Raw genomic sequence first — 20,048 nt, forward strand, 5'->3', positions numbered from 1 at the left:
CTGTTTACTTGTGCCTCTTTATATCGTAGAGACAATAACATCTTATCCGTCTTGTTTATAAATACCGTTTAGGTTCTAGACGTGCTGTGTTCACTGTGTGTGTGTCACGGCGTGGCAGTGCGCTCTAACCAGCACCTGATCTGTGACAACCTGCTGCCAGGAAGAGATTTATTACTGCAGACCCGCCTGATCAACCACATAAGCAGGTAAACAAATACAAACATTTGCAATGGTCGGATTGTGGAATCCCATGTCAGTAATGGATTTACCTACTCACTGACATTCATTCACTCCAACAGCATGCGACCCAACATCTTTTTGGGCGTCAGTGAGGGCTCTGCCCAGTACAGGAAGTGGTACTACGAGCTGATTGTGGATCAGGTTTTGCCATTTGTCACAGCAGAGGCCACTCACCTCAGGGTGGGTTGGGGCAACACCAATGGCTATGCACCGTACCCCAGTGGAGGAGAGGGGTGGGGAGGCAACGGGGTGGGTGATGACCTCTATTCCTATGGCTTTGATGGACTCCATCTTTGGTCAGGTGAGCTGTGTGTGTCCAGTGTGTGTACAAAGATGGAGTGATTTTGATTACTAACTCACTGATAATGAAAGTCTGTGCAGAATCATTTTTACCCCTCAGCCCTAGAAGGTAGTAGGAGGTAATGTAATGTAGGAGCTTTAAATTAATACCATAGTTGTATCTACTCAGTAACCTCAACCTAAAGGTCAAAATACTGTGAATACAATAACTCGTGATGGAAGTCACCTAGGATTTTCAAATTGGAGGATGGCAGGACCTCCTAGAATCTCACTGATCTCAACTAATGTTTTCTGAAAATCTTGTGAATGTGATATCTCAAGAATAAGCAAGATTTTGAAATTAATACCATAGGTGTGTCTAACAGGAGACTGAAGGGTGGCACTGGCAGTTGCCAGTATGTTTTCCCATTGAAATGTGAGACTACTGAATGTGGACTATAGTGGTCACAATCTTTAGGTGTGAGAGTGCTGTGCTGCCTCAAGAACTGAGCAGCTTACAGCTGTTAATTCAGCTATTAATTTAACATCATATCAGAAAGCACCAATACGGTGTACATTTTAATAATAATAATGGATTTATATAGCACTTTTCAAGAGCCTCAAAGCGCTTTACAAAGCCACTATTCATTCACTCTCACATTCACACACTGGTGGAGGCAGCTACATTGTAGCCACAGCTGCCCTGGAGCAGACTGACAGAAGCGAGGCTGCCATATCGCACCATCGGCCCCTCTGGCCAACACCAGTAGGCAGTAGGTGAAGTGTCTTGCCCAAGGACACAACGACCAATACAGACAGAGCTGGGGATTGAACCGACAACCTTCCGGTTACAAGCCGGAAGGTCCCAACCCCCTGAACCACGTTCGCCATTTTTAGGACACTTTCGAGTTATGGATCCTTTTATTTATTTATTTATTTATTTTAAAATGCACAGAAATAGATTTTAAAAAAGGAAAAGATCTTTGTATGAAACTATGTGTTTTTTTTAACTGTTGGACAGTTATGCAAAGTGCCTGCAAGATGTTTTTTCTGCTGAAAAAGGCCAAAAAGAAAAAAAGAAAACATGGATGGATGGATCACATCCATGGATCACAATAACGTAGGAAATACTCTGTAAAGTAAAAGCAAAAACCATAATGGAAAAATGTCCTGGTATAAACTCTGATGTCGTTTTGTACTTAAACAGTTCAGACTGGAATCAAACTAAACTGTTTCTCGCTGCACTTCTGTGTATTCTGTGCAGGCTGCATTGCGCGGACTGTTAGCTCACCCAATCAGCATCTCCTTCGATCAGAAGATGTGGTGAGCTGCTGCCTGGACCTCAGTGTGCCCAGTATCTCCTTCAGAATCAATGGCCAGCCAGTTCAGGGCATGTTTGAGAACTTCAACTCTGATGGCCTTTTCTTCCCAGTGGCGAGCTTCTCTGCTGGGGTCAAGTCAGTGTTTCACTGAAGCTCATCAACACAGCATGATAACAGAGTTATTGTCTTTGTTCTCCATGAAGCTTGCTTTATTTTTGTCTTTTAAAATGGATTTGCAACTGTATAATGACTATAAGCACAACTTACATGCACATCCTGATTTTGTAGAGTGATTGTTGTCCTAAAAACAGCGTAGCATACTTCTGAGACTATTACAGTAACTGCCTGATGAGTGTCTTACAAAAGTTATCAGTGGGGTTGTTGTTATATTAGGACAACAATTATGTGATATCACTGGGATTTATAAAGTTACGCTGAAACCAAGCACACCATTGTTTTTCTTGTGACATTACCAATAAGTTTGATGTGTCACATGGCCCTCTTCCTATTGAAAAAACAAAAGTTGTATCCAAGATGGCCGACTTCTAAATGGCCACCATGGTCACCACCCATCTTGAGGAGTTTGCCCCCTCACATATACTAATGTGCCACAAACAGGACTTTAATATCACCAACCATTCCCATGTTATTACGCTGTATCCATAGAAATGGCCCACCCTGTAGATTTGGTATTTAGCTTTTAGCTGGAATTTTCAATATATAGGGGTTCAAACCTACAAACTAATGTCTCGTCACATATAGAATATTCTTTACTGGCCAAGTCAGTCACTTTATCTCAACCTAGTAAAGCAAATGAATGTTAATATAAGTATTAAAAACAAATGATGTTAATTTGCCCAAATACTTCTGCGCCCACGAAAATGGGAGCTATGCATAAAATTCCTCGTCAGTCAATGCAATGAACCTATTTTTGTTAAACCCCTGAAAGGCTCAATGTCAGCACTTTAACCCTGCCATGCATGAATTATGACAACCTCAATCAGGATTTTTTCTTAAGTATTTTAATTCATCTTTAGGCATTAAAAGATGAATAAAAAATACTTAAGAAAAAATCCTGGTTGAGGTTGTCATAATTCATGCATGGCAGGGGTTAAATGACAATCATTACAATGAAACACGTCATACATCTATAGCAGGGGTCGGCAACCTTTCTGATGATGAGTGCCATCTAAAATTTCCTCAGAAGTCAGTGTGCCATATGACTGCATTAGCAATAAATTTAATAACGCTCCATATTAACAGTTACACACTATATAGAACCACTTTCTAGAATTATATTTGTTTGCAGATGTTGGCAGCTATCAGCGAATAGTTATCAGCTATTTTGAAACAAAAAAAGACTTTTTATCCATAACAAGAACTCATAACAGCAAATACAACAGAAAATGCAAATGCTATTTATGGTCTCCTCATAACAATGATGCGAAATAATAAACTGGGCCAATATGGCATGTTTGTTAATATAGAGACACACATGTTAATGTGATCTCTGGTCTCCCACTCAGAGACACAGGTCTCCGAGTGTCCAGCATTCAGAGGCTACCTGAGGACAATCTTCATGTGAGAGAAAATCTGCTCACACAGATATGTAGAGCCAAATACTGTCAATAAGGCCTCTGCAATGTTCTGAAGACAGTTACACAGAGTCAAGCTTTTCAGTTCAATCAGCTGCATTTTGATGTCCTCTGTGTCGAGCCAGTTAATGCGAGACAAATCCAACTACTCATTAAAGCTTTCTGGTTTGATCAGAAAAGAAAACATTGGTCCATACACCTGAAAGTCCCGAAAACTCATTGTAAATTCAGTCTTTGAATGTATTTCCGTGGTGCTGATGCTGTGCTGCCTGAAGCTTTTGAAATGTTGGAATGTGGAAATTTCAACATCGCTTGAAAAAACTGCCAGCTAGCAACGTCCCTCTCACCAGTAGGCTAAGTTATTTTTAGCCAATTACAAGTCGAATCTGGTAGTTGGGTTGTTAGCTAAGATACTGTCATTAAGAAGCAGCACAACTAATGTGTGTATGCGAGCTAATTTGCGATGTGCACCGCTGGCCATTTATTTTTTAATGCACCTTATCAGATTATTTCACTGCGTGTCGTGCCCAAGGCTGGACTGGGACACAAAATGGGCCCGGGCATTTTGACGAGACCAACCCACCAGGTATTAAAGCCATAAAGCCTTTGTATGAAAACAGACGCTGTTGTGACAGTGATGTACACTGTCTTGTTGGTATATGTATAATTTCTGTACATTTCTATAAATTTTGCATCAGAGTGAGCGATAAACAAACAAGAGAGATGGGACTTGTGACAGAAAAGCCGATCAGCTGATCATTGATCAGTTTCATGATTGAAGTAGAAACAGGAGAGGGAGGGGAGAGAATGAGAGGAGAAGAGGCAGCTGACAGCATAAAGACACAGAATAACTCCAGCTTTGTGTCTTTTTCCATCCTAGCTGAAGTCCGGGACAAACTGTTCTCCTTTTCACCTCAATACGAAACGCGTAATATTTTTTCTGAATACGAGACAATTCAGTTTTTACGGGACGGTTTGCAACTCTACTAACTAACCCTATGAATAAAATAAAGTTCACTATCAGTAACATCATAGCACCACCCAGCTGTATATAAACTCCGTCATGCTAGCTAGCACGCAGTACGAGTTATTGTAACTGACTGTAAAAAGTCAGCACAACGAAAATAAACTCCACCTAAACTTGGTTTATATCTGACCCAGATAGACTGCAGGTCAGAACTTCTTACCTGAAGTTCAGTTCACCTGACACTCGGACCGGCGGCCGCCTCGGGTCTCTCCTCCTCCTGCCTCCCCTTTCCCTCATCCACCTGCTGGCCTCTGTGGAAGCTCCGCCATAGCCACCACCAAACAACTGAGTTATTTTTACACATCTGCCAGCACCTGGCCAATCCACCACCTTTCATTGTTTATAGTTACTAAAAAAAAAAAAAATCACGTGTGCCCAGGGTTGCCGACCCCTGATCTACAGTAACATTAAACGGCCAGTGAGTGGCAGGTATGGAGTGACACATCAGTGTCCAATGTAGTGGTTTATGTGCAAGTATACCATCCACACTGACACAAATACAAGAAAACAGCCTTTGAATAGCTGTCCAATAGTGACCAGTATTAGTGAAAGGGTTCATTGGATCTTGATCGCTTGACTTAAAACTCACAATGGTGTGTACGGAGGCAAGAGTACCAAAAACTCTGTCACTGTCCGAAAATGTAACAGTATATTAATTGGTCAGCAATATGAAGACAAATAGCACAACTGTAGCAGGCTGACTAACTCACATGTTTTTGGTACCTTTCTTTTTATATCATCATCATCATCATCATCACTGACATCCCAAATTTGAATGCCTAAGGCAATTTTTGTCCCAGATCTATCACATAAATGTCGGTCCCAGGAGCGCTGCCACTGGGCTGTTTTCTGGTTTTCACAAACTTTCCTGTTTCACCTGCAGGGTGCGATTCCTCCTCGGTGGGCGTCATGGGGAGTTTAAGTTCCTCCCTCCTCCTGGTTATGCCCCTTGCTATGAAGCAGTGTTGCCCAGGGAGAAACTGAAACTGGAGGCTAGTCAGGATCAGACTGCCACCAGAGACCTGCTGGGACCGACTGTCACTTTGAGCCAGGCAGCATTCACCCCTATACCTGTAGACACCAGCCAGGTCAGAAATGTCTTGCTCCATTTTTCTCAATAACACACTTGATTTAAGTTCACTTTTTAATTATTTTTGAAGTCATTCAATAAAGTTTTTTTCCCTTAACCATAACCAGTAACTGAAACGCTGTTTGTTTTTTGTTCAGATTATTTTGCCACCTCACCTGGAAAGGATCAGAGAAAAACTAGCAGAAAATATCCATGAACTCTGGGTGATGAACAAGATCGAATTAGGCTGGATCTATGGTGCAGTGAGTATTATTAAATGAAAACGAATACCTGTACATAATACCTGGTGGACTGCTGCTATGCATGTAATCCCAGCTAAACAGGTTACATAAAGAGGATTTGGGGCTGATAGATTCTTCAGCACCTGTAGCAGTAGCTCAGTGTTCCAACATACAGAAGAAGCAACTGCTATCACAGCTAGAGATTGATGAGTGCAACACAAATGCTACAGCAAGGGAGAGCCAGGACATCAGGTCATGGGGGAGATGTCATCATCCCCTCCCCCCACCAGCTACTGACAGATAGAGCACCGGTTATGGTTATAAGACCAGACTAACCTGTGCACTACCAGAAAGCCTACGACTTAGTGCTTCACACCTGGATTCTGGAATGCCCAAAACTGTACAAGATCAACAGGACCCTGAGCATCTTCATCAGAAATTCGATGGGGATGTGGAGAACAGAACTGCAGACATCGAGGAAAGGTACAAGTACCTTGGAATCCCACATGCAAATGGGAACAATCAAAAGGCCACTAGGAAAGCTGGAACCACCAAATATCTGCAGAAGATAAGGCAAGTCCTGAGGAGAGCTGAATAGGAAGAACAAGATCCGGGCAATCAATAGCTATGCCCTACAGTTGATCAGTTACCCTGCTGGAATATAAGTTGGCCAAAGGAAGCAATAGAAGCCACTGACATCAAGAGAAGGATGCTGCTTACCATGCTTGGAGGGTTTCACCCCAAGTTCAGCACCGTGAGACTGCAACACTAAGACTACGTTCACACTGCAGGCGAAAGCACTTCAAATCCGACTTTTCTGACCCTATGTGACCCATCTATCCAATCATGGTGTGACAGTGTGAACGGCACAAATCCAATATTTTCCAATCCGATCTGGGTCACTTTCGTATGTGGTGCTGAATCCGATACATATCTGATGTTTCAGAAAGCGACTGCTGCTTGATGGTCACGTCGCATTAAATCCGTCTTTTACGTCACTGACACAAGACAGACGCCAATTATCAGCGCCAGAGAAGACATCGCGAACGCTTCCTGGCCATCCAGTGAAACTGTTGGGAAGACAACGTTGGAGAAACGTGAACATTTTATATGTACTGTATAATCTGCAGATCCTGACAGAAATCTGCAGCTATCCTTTGAAGCAACACGTTCGTGAAAGAACAGGCCCCTGCACGGCATGTACCATCAGCAGACAGAAGAAATGGCTGATATTGAGAAATCCTACCAGTGGCCCCCATGCTAATGGGAGCACTTGGTGCAGTGACCCCAAACTGAGCAAGTGTCTCCAGCAGATCCCAGGAATGACATCCAACAGAGAGAACAAACACTAGAACACGAGAGACTGCACCAGAATAGTGCAGTCCTAGGAATAGCAAAGATACTGCGCAGAAAGATACTGACTCTCTAACTTGAAGGATAAAGAGGCCAGAGCAAGTGTGGAATTATTAAGATATAGAAGATATATCACAAGATTTAGAAATTGCAGGTCAGTTTCTAAGTGTATAAAGTTGTGTACCATGGACAATGCAAAGGTTAACTGTGACTGTAGGTAACAGAGGCTGCCGGTCACTAAGCTTTTTAGCCGGTCACTTTTAGCGTCCAGGAAGACACTGTTCTTCAGTCTGTTGGTTCAGCTCTTGTTGCTCCAGAGCCTTCAATGAAATACTGTTGATCCTTTTCTTTATTTGAATATTGTCAGAATGAACCGATGAATATTTTCGCTATAAAAATACATGACATCAGATATGTTATGTATTTAGCTACAGCTTGGTTACTATTAGTGTCCTGGCTGCCCTAAACTTTTCTTTTTTCTTTGCATGTGTGCTTGAGGTGCGGGATGATAATAAGCGGCAGCACCCATGTCTGGTGGAGTTCTCCAAGCTTCCTGAACAGGAACGAAGCTACAATCTACAGATGTCTCTGGAAACTCTCAAGTAATGTATCAGTGCAGTGAAATTTGAAATTTCATCATATATATTAGTAAGTTTTCTTTGGACGTTGCAGGAGCATCAGTTATTGTTGAAATTCATAACAAGCATCTGCACATCCCATTCACACTTTTCTTTGTGATTGTGTTATTGCCCATTACAGAACTCTCCTGGCTCTGGGTTGCCATGTTGGCCTAGCAGATGAACACGCTGTAGAGAAAGTCAAGAACATGAAACTTTCATCAACGTAAGACCATTAAACCATTAAAACAAAATGTCAGTTCCATATATAACAGCTGGGTACAGAAGAATATACACATTCACCAGTCACTTTGGAAGTTAAATGTGTTCAATGGCTTGTTAAGACAGATATACAGTGGGACAAAAAAGTATTTAGTCAGCCACCGATTGTGCAAGTTCCCCCACCTAAAATGATGACAGAGGTCAGTAATTTGCACCAGAGGTACACTTCAACTGTGAGAGACAGAATGTGAAAAAAAAATCCATGAATCCACATGGTAGGATTTGTAAAGAATTTATTGGTAAATCAGGGTGGAAAATAAGTATTTGGTCAATAACAAAAATACAACTCAATACTTTGTAACATAACCTTTGTTGGCAATAACAGAGGTCAAACGTTTACTATAGGTCTTTACCAGGTTTGCACACACAGTAGCTGGTATTTTGGCCCATTCCTCCATGCAGATCTTCTCGAGAGCAGTGATGTTTTGGGGCTGTCGCCGAGCAACACGGACTTTCAACTCCCGCCACAGATTTTCTATGGGGTTGAGGTCTGGAGACTGGCTAGGCCACTCCAGGACTTTCAAATGCTTCTTACGGAGCCACTCCTTTGTTGCCCGGGCGGTGTGTTTTGGATCATTGTCATGTTGGAAGACCCAGCCTCGTTTCATCTTCAAAGTTCTCACTGATGGAAGGAGGTTTTGGCTCAAAATCTCACGATACATGGCCCCATTCATTCTGTCCTTAACACGGATCAGTCGTCCTGTCCCCTTGGCAGAAAAACAGCCCCATAGCATGATGTTTCCACCCCCATGCTTCACAGTAGGTATGGTGTTCTTGGGATGCAACTCAGTATTCTTCTTCCTCCAAACACGACGAGTTGAGTTTATACCAAAAAGTTCTACTTTGGTTTCATCTGACCACATGACATTCTCCCAATCCTCTGCTGTATCATCCATGTGCTCTCTGGCAAACTTCAGACGGGCCTGGACATGCACTGGCTTCAGCAGCGGAACACGTCTGGCACTGCGGGATTTGATTCCCTGCCGTTGTAGTGTGTTACTGATGGTGACCTTTGTTACTTTGGTCCCAGCTCTCTGCAGGTCATTCACCAGGTCCCCCCGTGTGGTTCTGGGATCTTTGCTCACCGTTCTCATGATCATTTTGACCCCACGGGATGAGATCTTGCGTGGAGCCCCAGATCGAGGGAGATTATCAGTGGTCTTGTATGTCTTCCATTTTCTGATGATTGCTCCCACAGTTGATTTTTTCACACCAAGCTGCTTGCCTATTGTAGATTCACTCTTCCCAGTCTGGTGCAGGTCTACAATACTTTTCCTGGTGTCCTTCGAAAGCTCTTTGGTCTTGGCCATGGCGGAGTTTGGAGTCTGACTGTTTGAGGCTGTGGACAGGTGTCTTTTATACAGATGATGAGTTCAAACAGGTGCCATTCATACAGGTAACGAGTGGGGGACAGAAATGCTTCTTACAGAAGACGTTACAGGTCTGTGAGAGCCAGAGATTTTCCTTGTTTGAGGTGACCAAATACTTATTTTCCACCCTGATTTACGAATAAATTCTTTACAAATCCTACCATGTGGATTCATGGATTTTTTTTTCCACATTCTGTCTCTCACAGTTGAAGTGTACCTCTGGTGCAAATTACTGACCTCTGTCATCATTTTAAGTGGGGGAACTTGCACAATCGGTGGCTGACTAAATACTTTTTTGCCCCACTGTATCTAATTATCCAATTGCATGAATTCTGGGATGCAGATATGGCCAAGATTAGTTTACACCAATCAGAAAGGTGACGGTGAAGTAACTTTGAATGTGGCATGGTTGTTGGTGCCTGAGAGACTGTCGGAAACTGCTGATCTACTGAGATTATTCCACATTAACATCTCTACGATTTAAAGAGAATGGTCCAAAAAAGAGAAAATATCCAGTGAGCGGCAGGTGATGTTGGAGAAGGATGGTCAAACTGCTTCAGGCTGATAGGAAGGCAAAAGTAACTCAAATAAAAACGCATTATATAACACGTCAAGCACCTTGCCACAAAGTAAGTTGATTCAGAGGGCTGGTGAGTGTTTATGACTAGAGCAACAGAAACCCCCACTGGCATGTTGAACTGGATGAAAATGGACTGGTCTCAGACATCAGCACATTCTGGGTATTTAGGATCTCTGTATAACAATGCAGTACTTCACCTCTATCTGTGCAGCTATGAGTTATCCAGTGGTTATAAACCTGCTCCTCTGGATCTGAGTCACATCAAATTGACCTCCACCCAGGAAGCTATGGTGGACAAGCTAGCTGAGAATGCACACAATGTTTGGGCAAGAGATCGCATCCGCCAGGGCTGGACCTATGGCATACAACAGGTACTCACAATGTTTAAACATTTGAAATCAATTTAATTCATTTCAGACAACAATGATCAAGTTGTTTTATATTGTAAGGAAAAACTCCCTTTTAACATGAAGAAACCTGTGTCAGAACCAATCTGCACCCCCAAGCCAGTCACAGCAGTCATGGACTGTGGGTTACGACTGGAAGACAGGACAAGCACATACTGTGGACGAGAGCCAGAGTTTAATAGTAACTAATGATTACATGCAATGTGCTATATAAACACACAGGTAGTGAAAAGAGGTGTGAAGAATGGACTGATTGGACCGATTCTTATACAGCGCTTTTCTACTCTCATGGAGTACTCAAAGCGCTGTATACAACATGCCTCATTCACCCATTCACACCCGCTCATATACAAGCACTGCTAAACTCAAGTGCAAACTAACCAACATTCACACACATTCACACTCCGATGCACTCTGTGCATCATGGGAATCCCCCACAGTCTAGACCTATTTCAGTGTAACTAAGATGATTTTATAGGAGAGGGCTTACCCTCTCCTATAAAATCATCTCCTACCCTAGCAACCAAAAGTTCCTACTTAGCAAGCCAGCAGTGTGAGAGTGAAGTGCTCTATTGAGTGATAAAGTACTACGAGGCCTTTCAGATAAGATGGGGCCTGATAGTTCAAGACCTTGTATTTGATGACAGTGATTTTAAATTTGACATTCCGTTTAAAAGGGAGCCAATGAAGAGAAGTCAGTATGGGAGAAACATGCTCTCTCTTTCTAGTTCCTATCATTAGAATTGCTGCAGCATTTTAGATCAAATAAAGACTTTTCAGGGAGTTTTTGAACAACCTGATAATACTGAATTACAGCCTAGAAGTAATAACGTGAACGTGTTTGTCAGCATTACTTTCTAAAAGAAAACAGTGCTATGTATTGACAAAATTGTGGAGGAACCCTCAATGGCAGTTAGAGGAACTGCAGTTTGTTTCTGTTCAAGGCCACCCCAGTGGTACGAAATGCTGCTGTGTCCCCTCTTAGCTGTAAATTCTAACAGGCTAATTCTTTCTTCTATTATATGAATTCTTTAATTCTTTGTTTTTTGTTGTTGTTTTTTCCATTTTGTAACCTTGTTGTGTCTCTTGTCAGGATCTAAAGAACCGTAGAAACCCTCGTCTGGTCCCCTACGCTCTTCTGGATGAGAGAACCAAAAAGTCCAACAAAGACAGTCTGAGAGAGGCTGTCAGGACTCTCCTGGGATATGGATACAATCTTGAAGCTCCTGACCAAGACCATGGTACAACATGTTTGCTTCAGTAAAAACCATCATTCATTGTATTTTCTTTTCATTTCCATAACTTTTGAGAGAAAAATAAACACCTTAAATATTCAGAAGTACAGTATGTAAGATGTAAGATTTTTTCCTTGTCATTGCATTGTTAAGATGCTCACCAAGTCCACCTGTTTTTACCTCTCATTCCTCCCATGCCTCCCTGCCATCCAGCAGCTGAATCGGGCCTGAGTAATGTGTCGGCTGAGAGGTTCCGCATTTTCAGAGCAGAAAAAACATACTGTGTTAATACTGGGAAGTGGTACTTTGAGCTGGAGGTAAGAAGCAAGAAAATAGTTGTGACTGAGATAAAACGCTTAATGAGCATCACTGAAATACATCAGAGATTGTCTGATACAAATATTAAGCTCTCTGTGAAACATCTTCCTAATACATCCTTACTTTGGGAAATATTTTTCTGAACAAATTACTCAACTTAATTTTACACCCTTATACAATCAGCCACTGATTTGTTTTTTATGATGATGATTTTGATTCACTCGCTGGGCCCACGTCCTCACTTTAGGTTTGACAGTGTTTTAGTAGATAAAGGTGGATGGCTTAGACATGAATTGAGCTGCGGTTTGGGGAAGGCCTCGAAGGGGAACCCATGCAGTGCAGTGGTGCTTTTTCTAAACATTAGACCCATAAAACTTTAAACTGGATCTATTTAAGCATAATTAAATGTTTTTATGTTCGTTGCAATACGAATATTGTAAAATGGATTTGACTGTGAATCATGAGCAAGTATAAAAGCATAAAACATTTTGTGAATGTGAAAAGGTGAAACTGTAATGTTCAGATAAACAGGTTTGCATTCAGACATTGTCTGAAATATATACATATATATACATATACATATACATACATATACATAGCAGCTGGATAGCGTAGTGGTTAGCCTTTGGAACAGAGGATCGCAAGTTCGATTCCTGCCTGGGGCGTCTGTATCCAGTAAGGGTCCTAAGGCTAGACCCCCTATGCTAAGCAAGCCTACCGCAGACATGAGCGAGACAGATAAATATGAAGGCATGCCGGCTCGGATGTTGCCCGGATCAACAAGGTCCGCGTCAGGTGTTGAGGAACCAGGGCACCCTGACGAAAAGTGGGCTACTGGAACAAGAAGGCATCGGTGGGCAAGAGACGAAAACAGGGCGTTGTTGGAATGCTACTACGCAAGTAACCCCGGCGGAAGGGGCTACATGAATAGGATGAGGGACCTATGGATTCTTCGATACCCAACATCCACAATGACGGCGAAACAACTAGTAGCTCAGTGTTCCAACATTCGAAAGAAGGGACTGCTCTCACAGCTAGAGATTGACGAGGTACAACACAAATGCTACGGCAAGGAGGAGTCAGGACGCCAGGTCAGGGGGGAGATATCATCACCCCCACCCGAGATTGGGTACATAGCCCCAAGTGCGATAGGAGAAGGATCGTTGAGTGCGAGAGGAACTGACCTGAAAAATAGGATCATGGCCAAGCTTGAAACCTGGATCCCCCGTAGCCGGTTACCAAGATTACGTGAAGTACCCTCAGAAGGTCTGCTAGATGATGTTAATGCAGCACTACGGGCAATACCTACAACCACGATTACCGACACTAACAAGCTGATCTACAATACGGCAGCAGTGATCAGTGAGATGCTTCGCTACAAGTTGAACAGCGACAAGGGGCAGTACCCTCCATGGAGAAGGAGGCTAGAGGGCAAGATCAAAGTAGCACGGAGGGAGGTTAGCCAACTAACGGAGTTGCAGAAAGGTGCGACAAATAAGGTGCCTAAGAAATACAGCAAGCTGTCCATACCTGAGGCCTTGGAAACTGCCAAGCAAAGACTCACAGCCTTGGCCAGCCGCTTGAGGAGGTACACCAGAGAGATAGAAGGCAGGAGAATAAACCAGCTGTTCTCCACAGAACCAGCAAAGGTGTACTCTCAGTGGCAAGGGAACAATAAGAGAACAGCACCACCAAGGCTGGAGACGGAGCAATACTGGAAGAGCATATGGGAGAAGGATGCAACCCATAACGGCAATGCTCAGTGGCTAGAGGATCTGAGGGCAGACCACAGCGACCTCCCTGAACAGGGTCCAGTAACCATCACAGTGGCAGATATCCAAGAAAGGGTCTCCAGTATGAAGAGTTGGACAGCACCAGGGCCCGACATGGTTCACGCCTACTGGCTAAAGAAGCTGACTGCACTCCACGAGCGTCTGGCAGCACAAATGAACCAGCTGCTAGTTAACGAGAGACACCTGGAATGGCTAACTGAAGGCCGGACGGTCCTGATCCCCAAGGACCCCAAGAAGGGACCGGTCCCCTCCAACTACCGACCAATAACCTGCCTCAGTACTACATGGAAGCTCCTGTCAGGCATCATATCGGCTAAGATGAACAGGCACATGGGTCAATACATGAGTGGGACACAGAAAGGAATTGGCAAGAATACCAGAGGCGCAAAACACCAGCTACTGGTAGACAGAACAGTCAGCAGAGACTGCAAGACCAGACTGACCAACCTGTGCACTGCCTGGATTGATTACAAGAAGGCCTATGACTCAATGCCCCACAGCTGGATACTGGAATGCCTAGAATTGTACAAGATCAATGGGACCCTAAGAGCCTTCATCAGGAACTCAATGGGGATGTGGCGTACAACACTAGAGGCCAACTCCAAGCCCATAGCACAAGTCACCATCAAGTGCGGGATCTACCAAGGAGATGCTCTGTCCCCACTGCTGTTCTGCATAGGCCTGAACCCCCTCAGTGAGATCATTAACAAGACTGGCTACGGATACCGACTACGGAACGGAGCAGTTGTCAGCCACCTCCTGTACATGGATGACATCAAGCTGTATGCCAAGAGTGAACGAGACATCGATTCACTGATCCACACTACCAGGCTATACAGCAATGACATTGGAATGTCGTTCGGACTGGAGAAGTGTAGTCGGATGGTAACAAAGAGAGGGAAGGTAGTCAGAACTGAGGGGATTGAACTACCAGAAGGCAACATTGCAGACATAGAGGACAGTTACAAGTACCTGGGGATCCCGCAGGCGAATGGGAACCATGAAGAGGCCGCTAGAAAAGCTGCAACCACCAAGTACCTGCAGAGGGTCAGGCAAGTCCTGAGGAGTCAGCTGAATGGTAAGAACAAGATCCGGGCCATCAACACATACGCCCTGCCCGTGATCAGGTACCATGCTGGGGTAATAGGCTGGCCAAAGGAGGAGATAGAAGCCACTGACATAAAGACAAGAAAGCTCCTTACCATGCATGGAGGGTTTCACCCCAAGTCCAGCACCCTGAGGCTGTACGCTAAGCGGAAGGAAGGGGGCCGGGGACTGGTGAGTGTCAGCACCACAGTCCAGGATGAGACAACGAACATCCAAGAATACATTGGGAAGATGGCCCCAACTGACCGAGTGCTCAGTGAATACCTCAGGCAGCAGAAACCCAAGAAAGAGGAGGGAGACGAGGAACCATCATGGAAGGACAGGCCCCTGCACGGTATGTACCACCGGCAGATAGAGGAGGTGGCTGATATCCAGAAATCCTACCAGTGGCTGGACAAAGCTGGACTGAAAGACAGCACAGAGGCACTAATCATGGCAGCACAAGAACAAGCTCTGAGCACAAGATCCATAGAGGCTGGGGTCAATCACACCAGGCAAGACCCCAGGTGCAGGCTGTGTAAAGATGCCCCAGAGACAATCCAGCACATAACAGCAGGGTGCAAGATGCTAGCAGGCAAGGCATACATGGAACGCCATAACCAAGTGGCCGGCATAGTGTACAGGAACATCTGTGCCGAGTATAACCTGGAAGTCCCGAGGTCAAAATGGGAGATGCCCCCAAGGGTGGTGGAGAATGACCGAGCTAAGATCCTGTGGGACTTCCAGATACAGACGGACAAAATGGTGGTGGCTAACCAACCGGACATAATGGTGGTAGACAAACAGAAGAAGACGGCCGTAGTGATCGATGTAGCGGTTCCCAATGACAGCAATATCAGGAAGAGGGAACACGAGAAGCTGGAGAAATACCAAGGGCTCAGAGAAGAGCTCGAGAGGATGTGGAGGGTGAAGGTAACGGTGGTCCCCGTGGTAATCGGAGCACTAGGTGCGGTGACTCCCAAGCTAGGCGAGTGGCTCCAGCAGATCCCGGGAACAACATCGGAGATCTCTGTCCAGAAGAGCGCAGTCCTGGGAACAGCTAAGATACTGCGCAGGACCCTCAAGCTCCCAGGCCTCTGGTAGAGGACCCGAGCTTGAAGGATAAACCGCCCGCAGGGGCGTGCTGGATGTTTTTTATATATATATATATATATATATATATATATATATATATATATATATATAAACTTGTTTTTAGACTGTGGAGCTTGAAACTAGAAAATTTTCACTTGTTCCATTGGCAGATTTTTTTCCCTCTTATTTCAAGCAACAATATCTTGTATTAAGTGAAAAAAATCTGCCAATGGAACAAGTGAAAATTAATATAGTTAGTATATCTTACTCTTTAGCTGATTTTGTCTTATTTTAAATGTGATGAAATTATTTTGACTAGAAATAAGACAAATATGCCTTTTATTATATTTGTAAAACACTTTCCAAACTGGATATTAACGTGGTCCTAATCATGTAGGTTCTAACAGCTGGAGAGATGAGGGTCGGCTGGGCCAGGCCAGGATGTCTACCAGACCAGGAGCTGGGCTCTGATGATCAGGCATTTGTCTTTGATGGCTTCAAGGTGCAGTCATTTCACAAATCTCATTTATTTATTACATTCAGGCATTTTTTTTTATTTCTAATGTGAATGTTCATTATCTTTACACAGAAAAATGAAAAACGTCAGCCTCTTTACAATAACCTACATTTTTAATAAATGAGTCAGTTTTACATCCTATGATTAGTTCTTAATCCAACTTATAGTTATGAAAAAATACAATCTCTTTTAACACTTGTTATTCTGAGATCAGGTCCTGAGTTGTAAAAGGACTGACTGGACACTTTAGGTTGGAGACAAATTATTGCTCCAGGTGAAAAAGCTTGAAGTATCTCAGCTTTTTATTCATGAGTGGGTAGGGGAAGAGTGGGGAACCGATGGGTAGACTGCCAGTGCAGTGATGACATCAGCAATCTTTGGTCCAGGTCTTTCATGTTCAACTTGAAGGAGTTGAACCCGCACACATCTTGTGTTGGCCAAGGAGAGAGTGGCCTGGCCTGGTTACTTAGACCACTTTCACAGTGACCTTAATAAGCACTAAACAATGGATGGATGTATAGACAATTTGATTTATACTATGAGCATCATAGAAATGGCAAAAACAGTCAATATTTTTTCTAATGGGTAGACAAAAGCCTTGGTAATAACACCACTACATCTCCACACTGATCATCCCTGTAACTGCATGTGTGTGCACGCACCCCTGCATGTACTGTGTTTTCTAGGTGCAGCGCTGGCACCAGGGGAATGAACACTTTGGCCGAGCCTGGCAGATAGGAGATGTGGTGGGCTGCATGGTGGATCTGAATGAGCACACCATGATGTTCACACTCAATGGAGAAGTGTTGCTGGATGATTCTGGATCAGAGCTGGCCTTCAAGGACTTTGAAGTCGGTGAAGGTCAGTACTCTGTCCTGGACAGCACATGCATTTGTAAAAACAGGAGACACTGCTCATTTTCAAGACCAAAGAGTAAATCTTACTAAACATACCAACTAGGGAAAGCAGGTGGCCCAAGTGTTCTTCTGGGTAAATAACTGATGAAAGAACATATTTGCTCAATTATTAGTCTGTCAATTTTGTTAGCCTGTTTCTTACATTTAATTAAATGTGTTTCTCCTATGTTTCAAAGTTTGTAACTATGATTTTTTTAACAGCTGACTATTTCTGTAGGAAACTCTTAAAATGTCAGTCGTTACTTAGAAAACTTTTAACACAGAGGTTGGAACCAGCAAACTTTGGCATTTGAAAAAAACAACAACTAAATGACTGACCATACTGTTGCCAGTTAATTTTTAAACCAATGATGATAGATATAAATATATTTCGTCAGTAGTAAATATATTGAAAAGCAAAGCTTTTATCACAAAGGTGCAACATCTGGATACACTGTATGAAATATAGGATATCTTTCAATAAGAAGCTGTTTATATTAGAGTGTAAGATACCAACTCTTCACAGCAATTTTAAGACAGTATAGAGATATCAAATGTCTATCCTAGAAGAATATGTTTATGTGGTGGAGGAATATAAGGATCCAGGTGTCCACATATACAACCAGCTGAAGTGGAAGACCAATACAGAGGCTGTACAAAATTAGGGAAGGAGCAGGAAATGGGCATTTCCTAAGGAAGCACAGAGTCTGTCATTTTTTTAAGCCGAAGCCAAATGATTATTTGGCTGTCTATGCAATTGTCACTGTGTCCAGTGTTTTAAACAGATCAATGAAGTGCACAGTGCATCTCCTTCTATACAACACAGTCATCATTTACTATCTTACAAGCTGATGCCGAGGCGCTTAACCAGCATATCCTTTGAACTGCAGTTTAGTTTAAGACTGATGGCAAAAAACACTTTGAATGCTTCAGGTTTCTTCTTGGAAGTCAGAGTAACTCCACTTTTAGAAACAGGATATTTATACCTCTGTTTTATTAATAGTCCTAAAGCTCAGTAATGTTATCTGGACAGCAGCCGATAAGTCTACCAGATTCATTTCTTAGCATTGTCTTCTTTGATTTAAGGCTCCCAAAGGTAAATATGTCAGAATAGTTTTGATGATAACTCACTTCCCAACATCTCTTCTCTTCTTCTTTCTCTTTTCTGTCCTCCGGTCCTGTCCATTCTGATTGTAATAACTTAAAATGTAAAAAAAAAAATAAAGATCAAATAACCTATGACAATCAAGTGGACCAGCAAAAGCCGTAATGGTCTGCTTGGGAAAATAAACCTGTTGGGCGTATTTCTTGGCCAGAGAGGCAAAAACAAAACATAATTTTGGTGATTAAGGAGCACTGACTATGATAGCATTTAGATGTGAAAGAAGCAGATTATCTAGTGCGCAGATTTTAAGATACATAATTAATATATGTTTTATAGGATTTGACTGTTTTTGTCTGTCACAGGTTTTATACCAGTTTGCAGTCTGGGTGTGTGTCAGGCTGGGAGAATGAACTTTGGTAAAGATGTCAGCACTTTAAAGTACTTCACCATTTGTGGCCTACAAGAAGGCTATGAGCCTTTTGCTGTTAACATGAACCGGGATGTCACCATGTGGCTTAGCAAGAGGCTCCCTCAGTTTGTACCAGTACCCCTCCACCACCAACACATCGAGGTGAGGACAGGACCGTGGATACATTTCAACACATTCTCAATATTTAACAAACGTGTTGAATAAATAACCAAAAAATAAGCTGAGCTGAATAAAACATATGTTTGTGTTTCTTTTTCAGGTGACGAGGATAGACGAGACAATAGAGTCGTGTCCATGCCTGAAGGTCACTCAGAAGTCCTTCGGCTCACAGAACAGCTACACTGACATTACCTTCTACAGACTTAGCATGCCCATAGAATGTGCCGAAACCAGGTGCCCACCAAACGGCAGCCTCTTCTCACCAAAGAGGGTAACAGATACTTTTTGTAAAACTCACATAAATGCAATCAAAAATGCATAAATGCAAATGCAGGAGCTGGAGTTCTCTGGGCAAAAATGCCTTGTTAGAGGTCTGAAGAGAATGATCATCCGCGTTGAGCTGCAGCAGTAACTCAAATCGCCTCTTGTTACAAACAATGTGCAGAAGTGTGGGGCTTGGTGTGTTTATTTCCAGTTGTAGCTTTTCTGAAAGAATTTTCTTCACTTTCTCCTCTGTTCAGGTCTCCCCCAGTGACTCCACAATACGCTCAGTTACTAGGTTGTTACGCCATCTTGTTAGTGACAGCCAACAGAATGTCACACACGTTGAATGTTAGAGTTCAATTTTTCAGTTTCAGATTTTATGTGATCCACGTCTTTATGTGTAAACTGAAGGCCTGTTTAGATCTTGTATAACTCACTTTTTATTGCCTCTGTTCTGGAGTTTATTGAATCCATAATGACTCTGACAAAGCTTTTAAAGTTTTCCTGTTGCTGTTGTAGCAACACCAAGTCATAAGAGTCCCATATTCGTCGTCTGATTCTGTCTCTGCTCTGGATTTAGGTGGCATTTTACAACACTGTTAACTTGATATCTGACACCTGGCTTCTCTCACAGTTTTCTAGCTTGTGACGTTGAAATAATTTATAATTAATAATGTTATAGTAGTCATAGTGATTCTGTTAAAGCTGCTGTGAAACATGGAGACTGATATCTAACTACATTAGTTGAACAAAATCATGTTCAACTC

General features: G+C 42.9%; 1 protein-coding gene across 7 annotated transcripts in view; it reads left to right on the plus strand.

Moving 5' to 3' along the window:
• ryr2a (ryanodine receptor 2a (cardiac)) overlaps window positions 1-20,048 on the plus strand; it is a 317,523-nt gene that overhangs the window by 123,299 nt on the left and 174,176 nt on the right. For 6 of the 7 annotated variants that reach the window (XM_014410059.4, XM_024799042.2, XM_076887178.1 and 3 more), the window contains exons 17-30: window positions 73-206; window positions 300-541; window positions 1,784-1,976; window positions 5,347-5,551; window positions 5,691-5,795; window positions 7,626-7,729; window positions 7,887-7,970; window positions 10,188-10,347; window positions 11,477-11,624; window positions 11,832-11,935; window positions 16,308-16,412; window positions 17,114-17,288; window positions 18,791-18,999; window positions 19,118-19,288. In XM_014410059.4, coding sequence (XP_014265545.3) covers window positions 73-206; window positions 300-541; window positions 1,784-1,976; window positions 5,347-5,551; window positions 5,691-5,795; window positions 7,626-7,729; window positions 7,887-7,970; window positions 10,188-10,347; window positions 11,477-11,624; window positions 11,832-11,935; window positions 16,308-16,412; window positions 17,114-17,288; window positions 18,791-18,999; window positions 19,118-19,288 — 2,139 coding nt within the window. The remainder of the gene's footprint in view (window positions 1-72; window positions 207-299; window positions 542-1,783; window positions 1,977-5,346; window positions 5,552-5,690; window positions 5,796-7,625; window positions 7,730-7,886; window positions 7,971-10,187; window positions 10,348-11,476; window positions 11,625-11,831; window positions 11,936-16,307; window positions 16,413-17,113; window positions 17,289-18,790; window positions 19,000-19,117; window positions 19,289-20,048) is intronic. The other variant, XM_014410060.4, reaches the window with a different exon arrangement.

This window comes from Maylandia zebra, linkage group LG8 (genome assembly GCF_041146795.1).
Source record: "Maylandia zebra isolate NMK-2024a linkage group LG8, Mzebra_GT3a, whole genome shotgun sequence".
Classification (NCBI taxonomy): domain Eukaryota; kingdom Metazoa; phylum Chordata; class Actinopteri; order Cichliformes; family Cichlidae; genus Maylandia; species Maylandia zebra.